At 33.2% G+C, this 23,968-nt stretch overlaps 3 protein-coding genes and 9 non-coding genes across 12 annotated transcripts in view; 11 read left to right on the top strand and 1 right to left on the bottom strand.

Annotated features, from left to right (window-relative positions):
* The first annotated feature begins 1,599 nt into the window (after positions 1-1,599).
* Positions 1,600-5,760, top strand: LOC111466510 (WAT1-related protein At5g07050-like). The gene is made up of 7 exons (XM_023111184.1): positions 1,600-1,860; positions 2,047-2,109; positions 2,821-2,937; positions 3,057-3,300; positions 4,019-4,180; positions 4,418-4,569; positions 5,199-5,760. Exons 1-7 carry the CDS (start codon positions 1,652-1,654, stop codon positions 5,440-5,442), a joined length of 1,191 nt encoding a protein of 396 aa, XP_022966952.1. The 5' UTR covers positions 1,600-1,651; the 3' UTR covers positions 5,443-5,760.
* Positions 5,761-8,451: 2,691 nt separating this feature from the next.
* Positions 8,452-13,223, bottom strand: LOC111466506 (65-kDa microtubule-associated protein 5). Its single transcript, XM_023111178.1, has 11 exons — positions 12,944-13,223; positions 12,377-12,583; positions 11,995-12,240; positions 11,671-11,886; positions 11,385-11,540; positions 11,132-11,291; positions 10,888-11,039; positions 10,039-10,126; positions 9,645-9,718; positions 9,496-9,570; positions 8,452-8,936 (listed from the first exon to the last, which is right to left on the bottom strand). The coding sequence occupies exons 1-11, from the start codon at positions 12,992-12,994 to the stop codon at positions 8,685-8,687; spliced, it is 1,677 nt and encodes a 558-aa protein (XP_022966946.1). The 5' UTR covers positions 12,995-13,223; the 3' UTR covers positions 8,452-8,684.
* A 1,199-nt stretch (positions 13,224-14,422) lies between these two features.
* Positions 14,423-14,494, top strand: TRNAK-UUU. The gene has a single exon. It is a non-coding gene; the product is annotated as a tRNA-Lys (tRNA).
* Positions 14,495-15,809: 1,315 nt separating this feature from the next.
* On the top strand, positions 15,810-15,881 carry TRNAK-UUU. The gene has a single exon. It is a non-coding gene; the product is annotated as a tRNA-Lys (tRNA).
* A 117-nt stretch (positions 15,882-15,998) lies between these two features.
* On the top strand, positions 15,999-16,070 carry TRNAK-UUU. The gene has a single exon. It is a non-coding gene; the product is annotated as a tRNA-Lys (tRNA).
* A 262-nt stretch (positions 16,071-16,332) lies between these two features.
* Positions 16,333-16,404, top strand: TRNAK-UUU. Its single transcript has one exon. It is a non-coding gene; the product is annotated as a tRNA-Lys (tRNA).
* Positions 16,405-16,655: 251 nt separating this feature from the next.
* TRNAK-UUU lies at positions 16,656-16,727 on the top strand. The gene has a single exon. It is a non-coding gene; the product is annotated as a tRNA-Lys (tRNA).
* A 118-nt stretch (positions 16,728-16,845) lies between these two features.
* Positions 16,846-16,917, top strand: TRNAK-UUU. Its single transcript has one exon. It is a non-coding gene; the product is annotated as a tRNA-Lys (tRNA).
* A 117-nt stretch (positions 16,918-17,034) lies between these two features.
* Positions 17,035-17,106, top strand: TRNAK-UUU. Its single transcript has one exon. It is a non-coding gene; the product is annotated as a tRNA-Lys (tRNA).
* Positions 17,107-17,224: 118 nt separating this feature from the next.
* Positions 17,225-17,296, top strand: TRNAK-UUU. The gene has a single exon. It is a non-coding gene; the product is annotated as a tRNA-Lys (tRNA).
* Positions 17,297-17,414: 118 nt separating this feature from the next.
* TRNAK-UUU lies at positions 17,415-17,487 on the top strand. The gene has a single exon. It is a non-coding gene; the product is annotated as a tRNA-Lys (tRNA).
* A 336-nt stretch (positions 17,488-17,823) lies between these two features.
* LOC111466505 (cytochrome P450 83A1-like) overlaps positions 17,824-23,968 on the top strand; it is a 10,679-nt gene continuing 4,534 nt past the window's right edge. The window contains exons 1-3 of the mRNA XM_023111177.1: positions 17,824-18,205; positions 19,322-19,521; positions 20,016-20,663. Coding sequence (XP_022966945.1) covers positions 17,914-18,205; positions 19,322-19,521; positions 20,016-20,663 — 1,140 coding nt within the window. The 5' untranslated portion in view covers positions 17,824-17,913. The remainder of the gene's footprint in view (positions 18,206-19,321; positions 19,522-20,015; positions 20,664-23,968) is intronic.

Genomic DNA, 23,968 nt, shown 5'->3' with positions numbered 1-23,968 from the left:
TAATGCAACTCTTTTGGAACCTTCCATTATTTGTTTTATATGTTTTAATATTATTTTTTTTATGCAAAAAAATATATATAATTTCATTTAAACATTTTTAAACGTTTAAAATGTCGAAAATAAGGAATTTTATTTTTTAAAAAACATTTTTTAATATTTAAATTAATTTATTAGATTATATTTTGATTTTTAAATAATTATTTTCTTATTACCATGTTGAATAAAAAAGTCCCAAAAATACCTTTAATTAAAAAAAATAAAAAATACGACCGTTAGATGGAAACCATTAATTATTTATTTTAAAATATTTTCAAACTTTAACTATTCGAATGATGGTAAATTACATTTTTATCCTTGTGTAAGTTGAATCTAATTTTTATTATTTATAAGGTTTTTTAAGGTTTTTAAAACGCAGTCTATTAGGGAGAGGTTTTCACACTCTCATAAACAATGTTTCATTCCCCTCTCCAACTGATACGGTATCTCACAATCCCCCCTCAATTAGGGCATAGCATTTTGTTCCTCCCTCCAGCTGATTCACCCCCTCGGGATCAGTCCTCGCTTCCACTCCCTTCAATGAACTTGGGTTGTTACCGTATTTATGAACTTAATTTTTAAAATTCGAATAATTATCAAACGAGATATGAACTAATCGAGATCGGGTTTTAAATTCACGAGGATAATTAGGGGGAAATTTTAAATTTAAAAAAAAAAAAATAGAGTGGGTATCAAAGAAAGAGGAAATGAAGTAGTATCCACTAGAGAGGATTTGGGAGGAGAATATTAATAAATTATATTATAAAAAAATCACTTTTTAAAATAAAAACAAAAATTTTAACCTTTTTTATTTTATTTATTTATTTATTTATTTATTTATTTTTACATATTCCCAACATTCATTGTAATCGATTTCTCATTCCATCACGTCTCTACTTTATCAACAATAATTTTCTTCAATTATTTATTTATTTATTTTCATTTTCACTTTTTTTTTTCATTAATTAACTAATTCATATGTCATCAAAGAAGAAGAACAATGAGATAGAAATATCTTAAAAGTGCAAATTCCTCAAATCTCGTTTGTAAGGTTATTTTCGTAATTTTCGTAATTGGATTGGGTCGAGTTTGGACATTTTTTAAGACCTAACATTATACTGAACGAACGAACGAACGAACGGGTCGAATGCTTTATTGAGAATAGAACAAATTTCACTTTGTAATTCTTAGCTACCAACAGTTTTTCTTGAAAATTTTACTGAATAGGTCGAGTGCAGAGCTCACCAAGTAAGCAGTAGGAGCAACGAGCAACTGTTTGGTAAGCCAACAGTCCAAGACACTCGATGAAAGATGAACACACTGAACAAGAACGAGAAATTGACGTTTCTATATATATTTTGAAATTTTATTTTAAATATATATTTATATAATTATATCGTAAACAAAAATTTATATTTTGTTCAGTCGTATAAATAAATAAATAAATAAATAAATAATGAAGGAAAAAGATTCCCTCGAGAAGGCTATAAATATCAGCTTTGTGTAGGAAGAAACACAGAGACTTTCTCACACATCACTTCTTCTCTCTCCTGATTCTCTTTCTCTCTCTACTTTCCCGGAAAATTTGTTGGAATCTTCATATTTTCCCGAGAAAATGGGGAAGCTAAGCTTGAGCTGTTGGAGTAGCTTTGTTGAGAATTCAAAGCCTTACTTTGCCATGATATCCTTACAATTTGGATATGCTGGCATGAACATCATCTCCAAAGTCTCTCTTAGTAGAGGGATGAGCCATTATGTTCTCGTCGTATACCGACACGCTTTCGCTACCGCTTCTATTGCTCCTTTCGCTTTCTTCTTTGAACGGTAACGTCCTCTTGTTTCCAATTTGAAGTTTTCTTGACTCTAGTTTGAAAATAAAACGCTTTTATTTGTCGTTTATTACGATAGTTGAAGTTGTTTTTCCTTTCGAACTTACGGGTCGGGAATATTAAGTTAATATAATCGCGTGATCTCTTTTTAGTTTTTTTATCTTTAGACCTTCGTTTTCAGGAGAGGACAACCGAAGATAACACTGAAAGTTTTCACTCAAATCTTCGTGTTGGCTTTACTTGGGTGAGTACTTTTCTTAAATTTGAGACGTACACAGGTTGAGCTGAGTTGGATTCTATTGAGGAAATTTTTTTTACTAACTCGAACTTGAATGAACCGATGTAGGGTTCACAGTCCAACTCAATTTTTTATCCTCGAGTTGGGTTGGGTTGGAGGATCGTATATATCACATTAATAACTAAAATCTCATAAAACTCAAATATCAAATATTCACAAGTCACAGCACGACACTAACATACGCTTCATAAAAATTCCTGGAGCAAGGGTGTAGATAGATAGGGTTAGGATATGTAATAGTCTAAGCTCACCGCTAACATATATTGTCTTCTTTAGGCTTTCCTTTTCAAACTTCTCATCACGGTTTTAAAACGCGTCTATTAGGGAGAGGTTTCCACACCCTTATAACAATGTGTCGTTCCCCTCTCCAACCAATGTGAGATCCCACAATCCACCTCCTTACGGGACCCAGCGTCCTCACTGGAACTCGTTTTTCTCTCCAATCGATGTCGATCCCCCCTCTTCAGGGTTCATCCTCCTCGTTGGTCCAACACCCAGTGTCTAACTCTGATATCATTTATAACAGTCTAAGCTCACTGCTAACAGATATTGTGGATCCCATGTTGGTTTAAACATCCCAATAAGAACTAAACTCATTATCATGCTAAGAACAAACACTATTTACAATAATTTTCATTGTTTTTACAATTTTTGCAGCCCCGTAATCGATCAAAACTTCTATTATGCTGGATTGAAATACACTTCACCAACTTTCTCGTGTGCCATGAGCAACATGCTGCCTGCAATGACATTCATGATGGCTTTGATCTTCAGGTACTTCAATCAAAAACATCAAAATCCAAGAACATTCACTTTTTTTTGGATCAAAACCTAAAAATTTCTCATTTTTCTCTTTGATTTTGATGGAAAATTCAAAAATTTTCTTGAACAAGGATGGAAAAATTGGAAATGAAGAAGCTGAGATGCCAAGCCAAGTTCTTGGGAACTTTGGTGACAGTGGTTGGTGCTATGCTGATGACATTATACAAAGGCCCACTGATTCAAATGGCTTGGTCTAAACACTCTCATGTTTCCACAAGTTCTAATGATCAAGCTTCTGCCAATAAAGATTGGTTCAAAGGCTCAATCTTCCTCATTATTGCCACTCTTGCTTGGTCTTCTCTTTTCGTCTTGCAGGTATTAGCCCCGAAAAAAACCCGGGTCTTGTTTCGGTTTGTTTTTTGGTGAAACGGGTTTTATATAAACGACGTGTTTGAGTTGTACAAAGTGTACGGTGTCGTGTTTTAGAATCCCAGATGATGGTTTTTTCTATTTTGATGAAATTACGTGTTTGAGTTGTACAAAGTGTACGGTGTCGAATTTTGAAATCCTAGATGATGGTTTTTTCCATTTCAATGAAACGGGTTTTATATAAACGACGTGTTTAAGTTGTACAAAGTGTATAGTGTCAAGTTTTAAAATCCCAGATGACGGTTTTTTCTATTTCGATGAAATGGTCTTTATATAAACGACTTGTTTGAGTTGTATAAAGTGTACGGTATCGAGTTTTAAAATCCCCAGATGACGGTTTTTTCTATTTTGATGAAACGGACTTTATATAAACGATATGTTTGAGTTGTACAAAGTGTACGGTGCCGAGTTTTAAAATCCCAGATGACGCTTTTTTTTATTTTAGACAAATGATTTCTTAACATTGGTTCGAAACTGTTGATCCCGAGTCTTGTTTCAGTTTGTTTTTCAGTGTAACGGTCTTTATATAAACGACATGTTTGAGTTGTACAAAGTGTACAGTGTCAAATTTTAAAATCCCAGATGACGCTTTTTTCTATTTCTAAAGAATAATCTCGTAACATCGGTTCGAAACCATTGACCGTCTTTCTTTTTCGGGGTGCAGAATCAGGCATTGAAGACATACATGAACCACCAGCTAACCCTCACCACACTAGTATGCCTTATGGGGACTTTGCAAGCCATAGCTGTGACTGTAGTAGCCGAACACAAAGCTTCTGTTTGGAGAATTGGTTGGGACATGAACCTCCTTGCTGCCGCCTACGCTGTAAGCTCCCGACCGCTCTCTCGTCACGTTAACAAACAAACCCGACTAATCTTTATCGTCACAATAACATGATATCGAACCAACACGAGAATTTCATATTCAACGTAAAGGTCCCTTGGGGACATTTCAGTTAAAAATATTATCGATATTGTCGGTTCACGTGCATTAGGGTTAGGGTTAGGGTTTACGTAACTCGAGTTTTTAACCTAACGATTCGTTTTTTTTGTTTTTTTTAAGGGAATTGTGACGTCAAGTATTTCATATTATGTACAAGGGCTGGTGATGAAGAAGAGAGGACCTGTATTTGCAACAGCATTTAGCCCTTTGATGATGATCATTGTAGCCATCATGGGCTCTTTCATCCTCTCTGAAAAAATTTACCTTGGAGGGTAAGTAATTATTTTTTAATATATTTTTATTTATATTGGATTTTTTTTTTTACTATCCTATAAAAATTACTATAGAAAAATTAAAGTAATTTTTATTTTTTCAGTATATATATATATATATTAAACTAATTTTTAATTTTTTTAATTTTTTTAAAAACTTTAAAAAAAAATTAAAAAATACTCGAGTACATAAATATTAAATTAGCATTAATATCCTTAAATTTTATGAATTTTTTTTTTTATTTTTTTATTTTTTTTTTACGAAAATTGAAGATGAATATGATTTATAAGATATAGATAGATAGTTTTCGTTCATATATTGACGGTAATAAATTTTTAAATTTTTTTAATAAAGATTAATGTATTTTTTAAACATAGTACTAACGAGAAGAGTATTATGGGTATTATTGAAAATTTTTAAATAAAATCGAGACAAACTCGAAACTATCACTTTTTTTTAGTCTAACTCGAAACTATCTCGAGTCTGTTTATTTTCAAGAGAACACGACATGAACTTAATTATTACTTGCATTGATACGTCCAAATTTCCGAGTGATATATATATATATATATATATATATATTAAATCCCTAATTATTAACAAAATTATATGATTTGTGATGTGACAGAATAATAGGATCCATCTTGATAGTATTTGGATTATATTCAGTTCTTTGGGGGAAACACAAGGAGAATTTGGAGACCAAAAGTGCTGTTGATGATGATACTCATAAATTACCACAAGCAATTAAGCTTTCTTCTCAACCAAATAATAATAATAATTTGAATCTCGAACCTAATAAGCTCTTGAATTCACTTATTATTTCCATGCCCGACCCTGAAAGCCCCATCAAGCCGAACCAAAACCCATGAGAATGATTTTGAGTTGGGGAGGGATATTTTCGTCAAAGTTCGAGCCTGGTTTTTGGTGTCGTAGGAGAAGGATTTACCTTTATTCAGTTGTACCAGTATGGTCCTACTAAAGCAAAACCAACTCAGCTCTACTTGATTAAGCCCCATGCTCGTTTAAGGAGAGAGCTTGCTTTACCCAACTCCTACTTTTTTGATAAGGCAGAACCCCGACCCAACATTCATTAGTTTCGTATGAAGAATGAAAGTGTCCGTCCCGACAGGCATCTACTCCTATTATTATGAAAAGCATGATTTTCATATATTTATGATGTTTGAGTTCTTGGGTTTTGTAGAAGTATTTTATACTCGTGACAAAAATAAATAAATATATATAATATAAGTTGTTAAGTCTATGTCCCGATTTCTTAGTTTTCTCCGATTGTTTACGAATAATCATATATTTATATCATTCGAGTTAAATATTTAAATAAAAAATAAATTTTTATTTATAATAATTATTCGAATTTATAAAGAAAAAAAAAATTACAAAGCAAAGAAATTATTAATATATTAAAAAATGACATAATAGCAAGAGAATGCCATAAATTAATTTTTAAATATTTTATTGTTTGATAGATTTAAAATTAGAAATTGGAGATAAACCTAACTCTAGACTCAAAGAATCTACTCAAAGATTTGCCTAATTAATAATATTATTATTATTGAAAATAAAAATAAAAAAACACTATCAAATACATTTTTGAATAATTATTTAAATTTGAATGTAAAGCTATATTTTTTCTCGAAGATAGGTGGATTGTGAGATCCTATGTCGGTTGGAGAGGGGAACGAAACATTTCTTAAGGGTATGGAAACCCTTCCTAAGAGACGTGTTTTAAAAACACGGAGGGAAAAGCCCGGAAAGAAAATCCCAAAGAAGACAATATCTGCTGACGGTGGGATTAGACTGTTACAAATGGTATTAGAGCTAAACATTGGTGGTGTGCTAACGAGGACGTTCGACCCTTAAGGGAGTCATTACGAGGAAAGAAGTATTCCTTACAAAAGTGTGGAAACCTCTCCGACGCGTTTTTAATGATAATGAGCAAATAATTACACCCTTTTTAATTTTATAAAATTATAACATAATTTTTAGAATTTCAAAAGATATAATCTTTTAAATTATTTATAAAAAAAAAAAAAAAAGTGTGACAATGAAAGAAGCAATTAAAAACACACACACAATGGGATAAAATAATATAAAAACATGAGTTGAGGACTCAATATTGACACACTTTAAATAATAATAATAATTTTATTATTATTAAAATCCTAAAATTCGTATCAATCAATTGCATGCAATCATACATCAATACAATTTTAATAGTTTACTTTTTACTTTATATATTATATTTATTAAATTACTCCTAAACCCATGGGCGGATTTAACTGGAAAATTATTAGAATAAATATAATTTTTTAAGGTTTAGTTTAATTTGAAAATTTATATTTATGAGTATATTGCCTTCCAAATAATTTTTAAAATATTCATAATAAAGTGATTAAATGGGGTTTTTGGAAATTTTAAAAAATATTTAAATGGGTAGTTTTATTTTTGTAATATTTATAATTATGTAAGTTTTCTTTAAATATTTTTTATCTAATTACAAAATTTACAACTTTAATAAATATTATTTTTAAAGAAAATTAAAATAAATTTAAGCCTTTGAGAATATTTATAGCAATTTGTTGGAAACAAAATTAAGAATTAAAGTTGTTTGGATTAATTGATTAAATTTTGGTTAAATTATCCAAATAAAGCAACTCAATAATGGATTTTAAGATCATGGGAATGACCAAACAAACCACACTAAAATCTTTATTTATTTTATTTTATTTTTCTTGAATTACCACAATAATTCCATAGTTGTTTTATTGTTAATTAAAAATTAAGAATTTTTAATAAATTGTTTATTATAATATAAACTTCATTTTCATGGACATTTCGCCACATCATTTCATATAAACATAAAGATAGGCACTAGATTATATAACATTTCAAGGTCTTTTTTTATGTTATTTAGTTGCCATTGGATTACTTTTAAGTTGATAATTATTTAATTAATTAATTAATACTAACCAAACACACCACTTGAGAATAATTATGGGTTTTTTTTTTTTTAATTATTATAGCATGTCACCACCATTAAGAAGTAAATGGGCTAAAAATATATAAAATTTCATGCATGGGTCTATTTTTTATATTTATTTCTAATGGTTTATTTTTCTATCAAATGGATTTTCTCGGTCAAATTTAAGGTTGATTAAAAAAATTAGTTGATTCAAAAAACTCGATCAACCTGATTCATAAAAACCTTATGAATTGGTTTGGTTCGTATATATTGAGTTGAACTGAACTTATAACAACCTAAACTCACTACTAACAAATATTATTTCTGGGTTTTTCTTTTGAATTTCTCAATATTTTTAAAAAGTTTCTATTAGAAGAGGTTTTTACACCCTTATACAAAATTCTTTTTTTATTTAAGTTGTTTTCTTTCACTCGTATAACTATCTGACTGATTTAGTTCATTAATCCGAATAATAAATATAAAAATGAAGATATCTATTCATCACCCCTTTAAGGAGAAGTTTATGTATCAACTAATCACCTAAAAAAATAGTTATTATTGGATCCATAACATGACATAAGAAGCCCAATAGGAGAAACACTTGAAATCCCCACTCCAACAAGATCTCATAATTTAATTGTTTTTTAGGACATTTTATTTTTATGATGTTCTACTGATATCCATCAACATATACATCTAAACTTCATCAATATTTCCTTCATCAAAATTGAGATATCAACTTTACACCAATATTTCCATCAACATTTAATAAAATAAAAATATCAACAATCATGTCTATGTCGATATTTAAAATCCTATTTCATCGATATTTCTATTTGTAACAAAAAGATGAAATGCCTCTCCATCAAGACTAATTACACATATTTTTGGGGGGAGAGTAACAACTCTAAGATCTCATGGTTAGTAACCATTGTTGGTATCAATCCCTTAGAAGAGAATCAGACATGTAATTAGTATGATTAACACCACCTTGCAGCATGCAATAAGAATAAGAAATGCAACAAAAAAAAAAAAAAAAGGTAAAACAAGAGATGACTCTGATGATGAGTAGCAAAGGAATGATATACAATGAGAATTAGAATGTATAACCTGCCTTGCCTGCTTGTCTCATCAAGCTGCTCCTTTGGAAGCTGAATCATCTTTTGGAAGAGCAACATAGTTGACTGGTATTACGTTAGGTCCTCTCACACTTTCTCTCCGATCTTTGCTGCCGGAAAACCCATACCGGCCAGGAGTTCCGATCCGCCGCCCGGGAGTCCCCAACAATGTGTTGTTCTGACCCAATGGTTTCTTAGCTATCGGCTTTGATCCATACAGTGCCTCTTGTTCTGATGCAAGTTGCTCTTGCAGCCGTTTTTGCTCCTATTTTTACCACAATGACTTGTTTGAAGTTAGAATACTAAGGGCTAACTAATATTAGAATGGTATGGATTGGGCAACTTGATTTAATTTCTAGTAAGAAAACTAAATCGAGCTAGTTTGATTTGTTTCGATTTATTCACACCATGTCGATATAGAAATTCTAAAACTAGCCTAAACAATTAGATTGATAGCTAAGAACTAGATGATAATTTAAATTAACATAATATTTGTTAAATCCCAAATATAGGTGGAGTTCATTTTTTTCAATTCATTAAAAGTTAATCGAGACGAAAGATTCGAATGTCTAACTCTACATTTAGAGTTAGAATAGAACCAAATGATTGTCCCTAACTAAATCAAACCAAACCCTATTCAATTGGATCAATAATTCAGTTTAACTTTTGTTCTTGTTCAACACTCAACCTGGCACTTCTAAGCTCCCCCAACACATGGAACTAGCAATGATAATGAAATAGATAGCAGAAGTTTGTAAAACAGTCAGGTACTTTTGATGGGTGGTGAGAAATTATATTAGAGGTATAGAAGACGATATCTGTACCCGTGATTTTCGCTTATCCTCTTCTCTCTCCAGCCGTAACTTTGCATCCTTCTCCAAGGTATGTAGAAGGGGAAGCTGCAAGATATAAAATCAAGGTCACAAGTAAGCCAAGCACAATTCAAGCCCAAAATCGATTTCCTGTTCCTTACCTTCTCATATGAGAAAGTAATTCCCCTTTCTGATTCCCATGCTTTAACTTTGGCAGCCAGATTTTCAACCATCGCTGAACAACCAAGCCGGCGTAATCAGGAACAAGAGATATTAAAAATGCATGCAACATTTAGCACTCAAACAACAAGGTTTAACTTTGTACATCTTGTACCTCTGAATATACATGCATGGAGGATACATAATGGTATGGTTTAACTTGATTTTGGTATTAGTCTTGAGAAATTAGGTTTTCAATTATGTGGCAAATAGAAGAATTATATGCCAGTATAAACTTCTTTCCATTCTAAATAACATAGCATACATGAGCATTATAACATGATTCAAATTTTAATTTCAAAAAAGGCTAAATTAAGGGCATGATGAAAAGCTCACAAGGTAATTTGGTGACCAGCACTCTTCCTTTCTCGGCTCGTTTCAAATTCTTGTGAGCTCCTCTTCCCGCGTTGTAACGTTTGTCATCCTAGGGGAAAAAAAGGAAAATGAAAAAAGAAAAGAAAAACAGGTTAACCATGAAAATGAAATTTTACTTTAAGACAAAAGTTTGCGGTTATAGTCCACTAAACACCTTCTGAATGCATTGAATTCCTAACTTCAATCAGTCACGGATTAGCAGCAGTTTACCAGACAACTAAAAATGTTCGTGGCATGGTCAAGTAACAGAAGCCATATTCTAGAGCTTTACATTGAAACGAACAGATATGTTGAGAAGTAAACATTGCATGTGTACAAGTACACATATTCTCAGATCATATTCTTGTGTAAAATATTTATCTTAAATTAAGTTTGAAATGTTAAAAAATCTAAAGTGAGATTATAATTAAATCTAAGAAGCTACTTAAGCCGCGCCGTGAATCAAAGATAATATCAAATGCATCTGATCTCTCAATTCCTCTAAGGGTCTTATTTGTTTTCTCCACAATTACCCCTAGGATCTGGATTGATTGATAATGGACAAACAATTTTCTATAGTTGAAGTATTAAGACTTCTATCCCAAAGTAATTAAAGTAGAGAATGCTTAGCACAAGTACGTAAAGACGAATTATCCATGTGAGACTATGCCCCATGGCAACAAGAAGTGAAGAACCCACGCGACCACCAATGAGTGACTTTACAAAACAGCTTCTAAAGTTCAATTGATGTGATAAACAATTGAAGTATAACAATTCGCATAACATGCTATTCATATATGGTAAATAATCACAAAGAAATGCATTTTGTACCCTTTCATAGTCATCGAGCCACTTTTCCTCCTGCAATGCAAATTGCCATTTCTCTACCTTGTCCAAGATATCCTTCCTACTTAGAGCCTGCTCTTTAGCTTCAGTGACCTGATCGTCCATGCTAGAAAGTAGATCAGAAAGATTAACAGTGCCTGAAAAAGACAGGGTGACACAAAACTACCATCAAGATTTGGTACAATTCCAGAAAAACTTGGAAATTTGAATTATAGAATAAGTCTTAAACCTGAATCAATTAGACTAGTAAGAGTCTTCCGAGCAGCATCGCCATCTATATCCATATGGACCCCTCTATATATTTCTTCAAGTTCTGTTTGCCTCTTAAAAATCAGCTCCCTCATCTTGCTAGTTTTCAAAATATTTAACCGCTCAACTTCAACTTCAACCTGGCATTTGTTCAACATGAGAATTCGTTAATTTTGCATGCCTCGGACTCTTGTGCTAAGGTCTCCAGAAAGTAAGTCAAATGATGGCATAACCTGTTCAATGATATCTAAACCAAGACATCCTTTCCCAGACACCTCGTCAACAGAAGATGACATTAAACGGGTAACATGGTCAAATCTTCTTCGCTCATCAGCAGGGGCGTCCATGAGATTCCATAGATCCGTCAACTTTTTGGCAAGATCTTTAAGCTACAGTACGTGGGGTTGGGGATAAATTAGGATGGAATAAATTCACGAGTGAACCGAATATCATATAAACACAAAGGAAGAGAAACACGATGAAAATAGAGCAAAGAAGGTGCTTGATTATGTAATTAACCTTTTGTAGCCTTTCTTGTTTGCTCTGTTTTAGAGAATGAATTACACCGGTCAATTTTGCAAGAGTATCATTACTGATACACCTCGAGGGGCCACTTTTAGGATCACCCAAGCTTGGGTGGACTTCACTTACAGTCTTCAGGAAATCAACTGACATCACCACCGATAGCTCATGGATGAGACTGATATTGCTGTTCACCCTTTGTAGACGTAAATGCTGCAAACATGAAGAGAACTGGCTCATACGAAAATCCCATGTAACTTATAACTTATGTACTTCGAAAAAGAAAAAACTCAACAAACAAGTTCCAAACGAGATGGCAACCTTTTCAGTTTGAAGTTCTTGGAGGTGCAATTTAAGTTCTCCCAGCTTCTTTGCTGTTAAATCACGCTCATTAATCTCCGGATCAACGTAACTTTTAGACTGACCATTTCCTGCTATTTCTGAGCATAAGGAGACAATCTGTGATTGAACTTCTGAAAATTCCTTTAATTTTTCGCGTTTCTTTGATCTCAATTCTTCCAGAATAAGTTTTATAGCACCAACTTGCTCCTTCAGAGTGCCCCTTCCCTTCTCCAACAGAAACGAAAGTTAAAAAATGGCAATTCAAAAGGTCAAAATGGAAGTTGTAACAGTAACCACTTTGCAATATGAAACAACAATTTGAAGACGAAAAAAAAAAAATCATTATGCTACAGGAACCTACTCGTGAAAAGGAGGAGAAGCCTTCACCGAGGGCAGATGCAATGCCAGCAATCTCAGTTTCTGCTTCTGCTAACTGTTGGAGCAAATCGGCCTTGTACTTTCTCGTTCTCTCAACCTTCCTACGGTAAATATCGAGGCATTCTTGCTCAAGTTGTAGAAGCATTTTATCTCTTTCACTATCATTTTCCCCAATTTCATCCCATATAATCTACATCTCAACAAAGAATCAAGAGTCAACTAATCTAAACATAATCCAAGAACACAAAACTGTCAGTTCAAGCTCTGTATTTACTAGTAAAATTGAGTCCACATTCCATGAGAAGTGAACAAAAGTAACTCATTTGATACCAAACGTGATAACGAAGCTTAGCAAGTAAAATAAACACTCGGCGAGTGTGATTAGCGTACAATAGAACTATTAGAATCAATAACAGAGACTTCAATGATTTACATATGAACAAGAAAGTTCAAACAAAAGTAAAATTTACACATCGTCAACTCCAAGAGCAAACGATTATCAAATCATAACATAACATCAAATGATTGAGAGTAGAGAGACAGAGAAAACCTGCAACTCGCGGAGGAGAGAACCGCAAGTGGTGGGAGGAACCGTCTCCATTTCCAACGCCAAAATCCAGTAGATTTGCCGCAGAACAAATCGGTGAAAAAGGAGAATCAAACTTAGGAACCTAGAGAAAAGCGAATCCAATCGAAAATTGAAACGGACAAGCGTTACAAAGATGACATTGCGATTCGATCGGCCACTGATTTACTTCTTCAATCTACGAAATGGCGAAGATCCCTAATCAGAAAAATCCCGTTCCGAATATGGCAAGTGCAGATTTTGAGTTAGGTTTTTGGCGCCAAGCGCTCCTTTCGTTTTAAAACAATATTTATTATTTCCTTCCGTTTTTTTTTTTTCCAGAAATATTATAATTCGAATAAAGACGAGGTTTCAAATTTATATAAGTCATTATTGCTGCTCCATTTGAAATATTTTTAATATTTTTAATTAATTTTGGGTAATTTTTAAAATAAAAATGAGAAATTACAAAAATAGGATAGTGAACAGCATTTCCAATAAATTTATTTTAGGTTAAATTAATAAAATAGAAAAAAAAATCCTTTAAAAATATTTTAAAATTAATATTAAATCTTTTAAAAAATTAAAAATATTTGTTCCATGAGTATTTTTTAAATACATAAAATGAATTTAATAATTAATTTAAAAGTATTAATTTAATTTTTAAAAGTTAAAATATTTCATTTATATTTAAAATACGTTTTAAAAAAAATACTAAAATGAATTTAATAATTAAAACATGGGCTTAATATCACTAACATACGTCATAAAAAATGTTTTAAATTATTCAAAATTCATTTTTTTTTCTTTTTTAATATTTAAAATTGACTTAAAAGAGATTTATAATAAAAAAAAATTATTTTGAGTAATACCCGATAAATGAGAAGTGCGTGAATGAACCGATACCACATCTGAGTGAGAGAGATCCGGATAATAGGATGACTGAGAAAAACTTAAAACAATTGAAAGTTACTATCTATACCAACAAAATCCGCCTTCATTTTCGATAACTCTCGTATGAATGGATGAGCTGATTTGATGTGTAACTGTAATTACTAATACTCAAACATGCCCTCTAGTAACATTTAAATTTTAACTATTTGACCGAATTATAAAAAATATTTAAAAATTTAATTTTTGCATATACATAATTCTAAATAGTCGGGTTCGAAAACCACCTATTTTATTTAAATTTCTTTAGAGAGACACTGAAAGATAGTAGCGAGGTTGATTCCCGACTAAAAAACTGAAAAACATAGAAATAAAGAAGGTCTCGACTTCGAATGGGACCTAGAGGAAAAAAAAAACGAGAACTCGAAGAGCCGTGTCCCATCAAATATAATTAAGTTAAAAATAGATATATAAAGATATTCTCTTGTTTCTTTTACTAATTTATATAATATATAGATTGTAGAATCAAAATAAATAAGTTTTATAAAAAAATTAAACATTTTCAATAAATAAGCCGTCTTAGCTCAGTGGTAGAGCGCGTGGCTTTTAACCACGTGGTCGTGGGTTCGATCCCCACAGACGGCGATTAATGTGATTTTGTTTTTTTTTATTCGAATAATCTTATTAAAAGAAAAATTAAATGGTTGAAAATAAAATATAATTACCACTAATTTATTAGTTTCTGTTTCACTATATATATATATATATTTTTTTTTTTTTTTTTTTTTTTTTTTTAATTTTTGACACCTTAGCGTTTAGAATATAGAACATGTGGTACGATTCAACTATGAATCTAGTTAATCAAATTCGAAAAATAGTAAAATCTTGATTTAACAAAAAAAAAAAAAAAATATAGTTTTAGCTTAGTAGTAATATGACTTTTTATTAATCTAGTTAGTTAATCTAGTTCAAACTCAAGACAGTAAAATCTGAATTTACCAAACAAACCGTCTTCGCTATGCAGTAGAGCGCGTGAGATTTATCAATCTAGTTAGTTAATTCCAAGTACAGTAAAATCTTTACTTAACAAACAAGTCGTCTTAGTTCAATGGTAGAGCACGTGCTTTTTCCAATTGGTTTTTCAACTCTTAATCTTAAATTAATTAAATTTTAATTAATTGATATTTTAATGATAAGAGGTTATAATATTAACAATTAATTTGATTTCTTTCAACAAATAGAGAGAAATTAATTGTATATAATATTACATAATATTTTATTTGAATTTTATATCATTATTATATTTGTAATAAATTTTAAATTTTGAGTTATCGGTTTACTCACATTATTTTTTTATTTTTATATTATTTTATTATTTTATTATATTTTAAAATTAAAATAATAATAATAAATTTGGATAGTTTTACCTTTACTCATCGAGTTTGACTGAATCACTGTAAAACTACAATGTTATATTTTCTTACTCTTTCCTACTTAATTTCAAATTATTATAATGATTTAAGCATGTTTTAAGTTTTTTCACAATTATTTATTATTTTGAATTGAATTATTTATTTATATAAGGTATTAATTGATATTTTTGTTTTTAAATAATTTTATTATTGATCCAATTTTAACTATATGGTTGTGGGTTCAATTCCCAGCTACAACATATTTGATTGTGAATAATGTTTCGCATTTTATGTTAATTGTCAAAGTTTTGAATGTTCTATAATTCAATCATCAATCTAGTTACTCAAACCCGAGCACAAATCCATTGAAACAAAAATTATACACTATAATTCAATTATCAATCTAGCTAGTCTAACTTGAGCATGACTCGATTGAAACAAAAAATACACTCTCGACCAGAGGCTAAAATTTAGAATATGTGATACAATTCAACTCGCAGTCTTGTTAGTCAAACCCGAGAATAGTAAAATCTCAATGTATTGAATAAGCCATCTTAGCTCAATGGTAGAGTGCGTGGCTTTTAACCACGTAGTTGTGGGTTTGATCCCCACAGATGGCGATGTTAATGTTCCATGTTTTATGTTAAATGTCAAAAGTTTTGAATATGAACAACATATTCATCTCGCAATCTAGTTAGTCAAACTCGAGAATAGTAGAATCTTGATTTATAGAACATGCCATCTTAGCTCAGTGGTAGAGCGCGTGGCTTTTAACCACGTGGTCGTGGGTTCGATCCCCACAGATGGTGTTGTGGGTAAGTAGAGTTTTGTTTTTCTCTCAACGTCAAATGTTGAATATGTGATACAATTCAACTATTAACCTAGTTAGTCAAACCCGAGAACAATAAAAGTTTGATTTAACAAACTAGCCATCTTAGCTCAGTGGTAGAGCGCGTGGCTTTTAACCATGTGGTTGTGGGTTCGATCCCCAGTGTTGAATATGTGATACAATTCAACTATCAACCTAGTTAGTCAAACTCGAGAACCGTAAAAGTTTGATTTAACAAACTAGCCATCTTAGCTCAGTGGTAGAGCGCGTGGCTTTTAACCACGTGGTCGTGGGTTCGATCCCCACAGATGGCGTTGGTAAGTAGAGTTTTGTTTTTCTCTTAACGTCAAAGTGTTGAATGTGTGATACAATTCAACTATCAACCTAGTTAGTCAAACTCGAGAACCGTAAAAGTTTGATTTAACAAATGTGATACAATTCAACTATCAACCTAGTTAGTCAAACTCGAGAACCGTAAAAGTTTGATTTAACAAACTAGCCATCTTAGCTCAGTCAACCTAGTTAGTCAAACTCGAGAACCGTAAAAGTTTGATTTAACAAACTAGCCATCTTAGCTCAGTGGTAGAGCGCGTGGCTTTTAACCACGTGGTTGTGGGTTCGATCCCCACAGATGGCGTTGGTAAGGTAGAGTTTTGTTTTTCTCTTAACGTCAAAGTGATGAATATGTGATACAATTCAACTATCAACCTAGTTAGTCAAACTCGAGAACCGTAAAAGTTTGATTTAACAAACTAGCCATCTTAGCTCAGTGGTAGAGCGCGTGGCTTTTAACCACGTGGTCGTGGGTTCGATCCCCACAGATGGCGTTGGTAAGTAGAGTTTTGTTTTTCTCTTAACGTCAAAGTGTTGAATGTGTGATACAATTCAACTATCAACCTAGTTAGTCAAACCTGAGAACAGTAAAAGTTTGATTTAACAAACTAGCCATCTTAGCTCAGTGGTAGAGCGCGTGGCTTTTAACCACGTGGTCGTGGGTTCGATCCCCACAGATGGCGTTGGTAAGGTAGAGTTTTGTTTTTCTCTTAACGTCAAAGTGATGAATATGTGATACAATTCAACTATCAACCTAGTTAGTCAAACTCGAGAACCGTAAAAGTTTGATTTAACAAACTAGCCATCTTAGCTCAGTGGTAGAGCGCGTGGCTTTTAACCACGTGGTTGTGGGTTCGATCCCCACAGATGGCGTTGGGTAAGTAGAGTTTTGTTTTTCTCTTAACGTCAAAGTGTTGAATATGTGATACAATTCAACTATCAACCTAGTTAGTCAAACCCGAGAACAGTAAAAGTTTGATTTAACAAACTAGCCATCTTAACTCAGTGGTAGAGCGCATGGCTTTTAACCACGTGGTCGTGGGTTCCGATCCCCACAGATGGCGTAAAGTTTAACATTTTTTATGTTAAATGTCAAAGTTTAGAATACGTGTGCATTTCAACTCGCAACCTAGTTTGTCAAACTCGAGAATAGTATTTATAAAACAAGGCATCTTAGTTCAGTAGCAAAGCGTGTGGCTTTTAACCACGTGGTCGTGGGTTCATATAGAAGCCTTGTTATTTTTATTATTATTATAATCTATTATTTGGAATCTTATGATACACGTGGCGCGATCTAAACGAATCCTCAAAAACCCACCATACATTCGCCCACAGAGGATCTACTTCGTGAAGTTGGCGTGGCTAAAATATCGCCATAATCGAGACGACGGCGTCGGTGCAAAAACAAAAAGTCAAAATAGATAGCTCTGAAGTTTCTCTCAGCTTCGTTCGCTTCTCTTTCCTCTCATTTCGTTTCCACCGATGAGAAAATGAGCTCGAAATGCGACGGCACTACTACTCCTGTCAACGTCATCGGAATTCTTCTCCGATTGGAATCTTCCCGGAACTGCAACTCCGACCAGAATTCCCGGATTCTTAGGGATTTCGTCACTCGCGAAGTCAATGCTTTCCTCTGGTTCTCTGTCATTGCCATCACTGCGGTCCTGATCAACAAGGTTGTTGCGCTCTTCAGATTGTGGTCCAAGGCGAAACTACTCCCTGGACCTCCTTGTCCGTCTTTCTACGGCCACTCCGAGGTGATTTCGCGCCGGAATCTCACTGGTGAGTTGTTGATTGGATGTGATTTGTGCGTTTTTGCTTGGTTTGGTTCTGGAGGATGTGAATTTTATAGAGGAGGGTGGAGGAAGTTGAGTTTTAATTGATTTGTTTAGGCTGCTATAATTTTAATAGGATTTGGTAAAATTGAGCCTGATTCCTATTTGAGATGTAATTGGATGCTGATTGGCAATCAAAGACTCGTGATAGAATTCAAAGAAATTGGTAGTAAGGATGTGAATTACGTTGTTTACTGTTCGTTTGTTTTTTTCTTTTAAATTAAGAAATGAAATTCAGTTGATGAGATGAAATTTACAAATGCTTTCCTAGAACAACAAAAATAGCGCGTCTCAATGAGAGGATATAGTAGATTCGGGGAGTAATAACAAAAATCCTTAGTAGCTAGTTCGCTCCGAATTAAACCAAAAAACCTTCTAATTGCTTTTGAACGGAGTCAGCAAAAGAGGGAGAATAAACTACGATAGGTTATCCATGGAGTAATATCGTTGTAATTGAATTTCTTAAGTATCGGAGAGTAATAACAAAAATCCTTAGTAGCTAGTTCGCTCTGAATTAAACCAAAAAGCCTTCTTAATCGCTTTCGAATGGAGCCAGCAAAAGAGGGAGAATAAACTACGACAGGTTATCCATTGTTGTAATCGAATTTCTGAAGTAACTACCAAGTTCAGAATTTACCAAATGTAATGACAATTAAGGGAGTGAGATCTGTCACTTCATTCTTGGACATTAAAGGCAATACCAATTCGGTTGTAGAGTGATGGCTTTCTAGTTTGGATTCGTCAAATCATTGATAATTTAGCCCTCTTGACCGAACCCAAAGGATCAGATTCACTTTCAACGAATACTTTCCTTTCCAAACTGCTTCAATCAAAGATTTTGAGTGATATCCATTCTGCTGGTACAAACTTAGTAAGGGTTGATTTACAAGTGAGTCCACCTGCTGAATCTTACGAGGAGTGAAGATTGTAACCTGTTTCTAATTGCATATTAGTTATTAAAATTTTGCTTTTCTACTTGCCCCCTCATAAATCTGATATACCAAAAGGGTGTGATATCTACACATGTTTTCCGTAGCAATTACTTAAATCTTCTGTCCTGCAGATCTGTTATATGACTCCCATAAAAAATATGGACCAGTCGTCAAGCTATGGTTGGGTCCCATGCAGCTTTTAGTGTCTGTAAAGGAGCCAGCTCTTATCAAAGAAATTCTGCTAAAGGCCGAGGATAAATTGCCTTTGACAGGAAGGGTATTCAGATTTGCATTTGGGCGTTCAAGTCTCTTTGCATCCTCTTTTGAGAAGGTAGGAAATCTTGCATTTTCCCCTCTTGTATTTTATTCAAGTTTCTTGCAAGGCCATAAATGTGATGGTATATAACTGAGATTTTTGTGGGAGCAGAAAAGGGTGGTTGCTATCATTCAATCATTTGAATTAGTATAAAACATTTGTATAGACTGAATCACTTATTTGTTTAAGCTGTATAAAAATTTTCTGCTTTATTTTACTTTTTTCTCTGTGTTTGAAGTAGGAATTACAAACCCATCAACAGGACTCCTGTAGTAATATGGCCTTTGAGTTTTTCTTCCATATAATGGAGTCCTAGTTTCATATTCTGTCAAGAGGAGCTGCTGTAGGTAGCCATGTAATAGTTCAGGGAGCCTTGAACATATTACGGTGGAATGAACTTTCTTCATTTTTTCTTTATCAAGTAATGTTCCCATGGTATTGTTACCGATTAGAATTTTCTTGGACTCTTACTGCGTGTTTGAGTATCTTATTCTTTGTCTCAAGTACAGGTGCAAAACAGAAGACAGTTGTTAGCAGAAAAGTTGGATCAAATATCATTTCGGAGAGCTAATGTTATTCCTGCAAAGGCTGTGGATTCTTCTGTGGGGAGAGTACAAGATCTTATGATCGAAGAAAGCATAGATTGTAATAAGGTTTCTCAACATTTAGCTTTTACATTGTTGGGGTGCACACTTTTTGGTGATGCCTTTTTGGGCTGGTCTAAGGCAACCATCTATGAGGAACTTCTGATGATGATTGCAAAAGATGCCAGTTTTTGGGCATCCTACAAAGTTACTCCTTTCTGGAAACAAGAATTCTGGCGGTACCAGCGCTTGTGTGTGAAGTTGAAATGCTTAACACAAGATATTGTTCAGAAATATAGAAAAAGTTGCAAGCCCTTCTCTCACTGTTATAGTCAAAACCTTCATAATGAAATCAAAAGCACTGGTGGGGAGGTTGCATTTGATATACCATCCTGTCCTGCTGCTGAGATGCGTAATAATGGTTTCTTTTATGGTCTGGATGATCATGCTAATCCTAATGAAGAACCATATGGAAATATTATGGGTGTCATGTTTCATGGATGCCTGACTACCGCAAGTTTGATTGCTTCCATTTTGGAAAGGCTTTCATCAAATCCTGAAATACAGGAAAAGGTAAATTGTCTGTTGTTTTTGTCTCTCTCTTTTAATAAAAACCTAGTTACCATTTTTTATTAAGAATGAAAGATTCCAACGTTGAGCTATACAAAAGGCAACTGGGGAGAGCCATAGAAATTACAAGCAAAGGCTTCAATAGTTAAGAATTAAAAACGAGAAACATTTTGAATAAGAAAAACTTGAGGAAGGAAACATTGACGTGAGTCTCACTCCAAATTTCTTCTTATAAAACTCTTCAGCACCCAAATCAACCCTTCTCTTTCTTTCTAACTGAATACTCCAAATAATAGCAAAGAATCATGCTTGCTAGAGAACCTTCCCTTTATTCTGAATGGAAGGGTGAAAAATAACTTCCTCTATCATGTAATAACTCTGATTTGGATCTTACCAAATGTCCTTGTTGTACCTATCAACAAGCCTAAACATCTACAAAATGACCGAACTTCCCACACGCTTGCTTATAAAGAATGTAGCCCTAAGGAGAAAACTTAGGGATAAAGTCTATGGTGTTCATTGTCTTAAGTGCTACCAAACTGACCGAAGAAGAATATAACCTTCTTCGGTGTTGATCTTTCCACATTCCAGCCAAGAAAGGTTTGGTGGAAGAAGTAAGATGAGTGAAAAAATTATATGAAAACACGTTAGAATATTCAAGAGCAGAAACTGTCTTTCTTGTGATTTGAGGTTACCACAAACCACAAACTCTTGATGATGGAAAGTATTGAGCCAGATTTTCCACTTCCATACCAGATAAAGTTATGCTGAAGTGAAAATAAATGGAGTCAAACCACCCATGGCAATGGGATGGGGCCTATAGCTCAAAGGATTAGAGCATGTGGCTACAAACCAGGATGTTGGGAGGTTTGAATCCTCAAAAGATTATAGCGATGGTGGAGCAGAGGCTTAAAAGGATCCTTCCAAAAACAAATAATTGAGCCATCCTGTGATGTCCCACATTGGTTGGGGAGGAGAACAAAACACCATTTATAAAGGTGTGAAAACCTTTCCCAAGCATACACGTTTTAAAGACTTGAGGGGAAGCCCGAAAGGGAAAGCCAAAAAGGACAATATCTGCTAGCGGTGGATTTGGGCCATTACAAATGGTATCAGATCCAAACACCGGACGATGTGCCAGTCTTCTCGCTGTTCCCCGAAGGCGGGTAGACACGAGGCGGTGTGCCAGTAAGGACGCTGGGCCCCCAAGAGGGGTGGATTTGGCGGGGGTCACACATCGAGTGGAAAAAGGAACGAGTGCCAGCGAGGACGCTGGGCCCCGAAGGGGGGTGGATTATGATGTCCCACATTGGTTGGGGAGGAGAACAAATCACCATTTATAAGGGTGTGGAAACATTCCCCTAGCAGACGCATTTTAATCCTTGAGAGGAAGGCCGAAAGAGAAAACCCAAAGAGGACAATATCTGCTAGCGGTGGATTTGGGCCATTACACATCCTCAATTGAAACACTTAAAACACTTACAGGATAAATACAATTGAGTAGATTAAGAATACATCAAAATAATTTTGCACAGGTTTCTACAGCTGTCCATACCCATTAGATTAGACTGCTACTTATTAAAATATTTCCCATGTTTACTCACATTGATCATGTGCCATAATACATTGAAATATGAAGTATCACAATCATTTGGCTAATAAACCGATATTCTCATAACTAGGGATGAAAATATCGGTGATATCGGCTGAAATATCCATATATCGGATTTTAAAATTTATATGTAGTACTAAATTATCTACAACATATATTTGAAAATAATGACTTTTGCGCCTTGATGAATTTTTAATTCTATTTTTCTTTTCAAGTTTAATTTCATCTGTTATATTATATTTAGAATGCACACGTATCGAATATTATTACTTTTGATTTATTTTCGATGATAAAAGGAAATAAGTGAATGCTATCATTACAAAAAATATGTTGGTCTAATACTCCTAGAACAGTATCTTGTTATTGAATTATGAATCAGATAATTAATGAACAAATTTTTTTATCTATAAGTTATTCAAGTTTATATTTATTTCACCGCCTTCATTACTATCTATTATGTTATCAATGCATATATTTGGCTTTAATTGTGGATATATTTGCTTGAAGTAGTAGTTTATGACTTTAAAAAGCTTTTTTTAAAGTTTCACAAAAAAAATCACAATAGTTTTACAAATTTATGTTATATTCATGATTTTTTTCTAGAATATCTGTCGATATTCAAATATCCGTTGATATTTCCGTAAATCCGAGTTACACAGCTATATTGATATTTTAATCCTTGCTTATAACTTATAACTCATAAACCAAGTGCCCTATCTCGGAATCACCCTACTGACAAACTCTAGAGACTACCTCTCACCTAACGGGTGAGAACCATCAACCTTCCAAACTTTTTCTCATAAGAACTGAGGATGGTTGAATGAAATATTATTCCCTTAATGCTGTAACCTTCCAAAAAGTTCATTGGTGTTCGAGACAACAATCTATATAAGCAATTGATAACCAAGATGAAGAAGAAAAACAAGAACAAATGGCTGCCTTTCCTAAAGTTTATTGTGCTAGTGATATCTCGATCCTAGTTTACCATTAAGAATGATAGAGAAGTTGGAGGAAGCTAAGAATCCGCAGTTCCATTTTCTGCACATAATACCTAATTATTATCTTTCAAGATATGCATCTAAAAGATCTCGATCCACTACATTACAAGTCTTTTCTAAATCAACTTGAATACAGCATCTTTCTTCATATTCTTCCATTTACCTACCACTTCATGTAAATTTAGAATGAATAATTTGTCTTGCCCCATAAATACTGCTTGATATTGTGAAATTGTTCTACCAATTGAACTATGAACCTTTTTTCTGCATTAATGGTTGTTGAAACAATGACCTTGATTTAAGAGATATTTGTGTAATTCCTTTAAACAAGGAACATATTACCTAATATTTAGGGATTGATTCTAGGGATTTCGCTAGATTTTAGTTTACATGGTATCTAGGAATTTTTTTTTAGTCTTCTTGTATTATAAAAGGAACATGTATATCTTTGAAAATAAGAATTGTGAGCAAGATAGTTTATACTTGCAACATGATATTAGAGTCTTTCTATTCTAGAAAATTTGATTAGAACCAAAACCCTGATTCAATAAGTGAAGCCTTATCGCTGCTAATCATCCATTGCGATCAATTTTCATTCGGAGCCTTCATAGTTGTCATTGCTGTGACCAATTTTTATTCATATTGTGAGGCAAAAAAAAAAAAAAAAAAAAAAAAAAAAAAAAAAAAAAAAAAAAAAA

This window comes from Cucurbita maxima, unplaced genomic scaffold, assembly GCF_002738345.1.
Source record: "Cucurbita maxima cultivar Rimu unplaced genomic scaffold, Cmax_1.0 Cma_Scf00031, whole genome shotgun sequence".
Lineage (NCBI taxonomy): Eukaryota > Viridiplantae > Streptophyta > Magnoliopsida > Cucurbitales > Cucurbitaceae > Cucurbita > Cucurbita maxima.
This window is presented reverse-complemented; position numbering and strand designations above follow the sequence as displayed.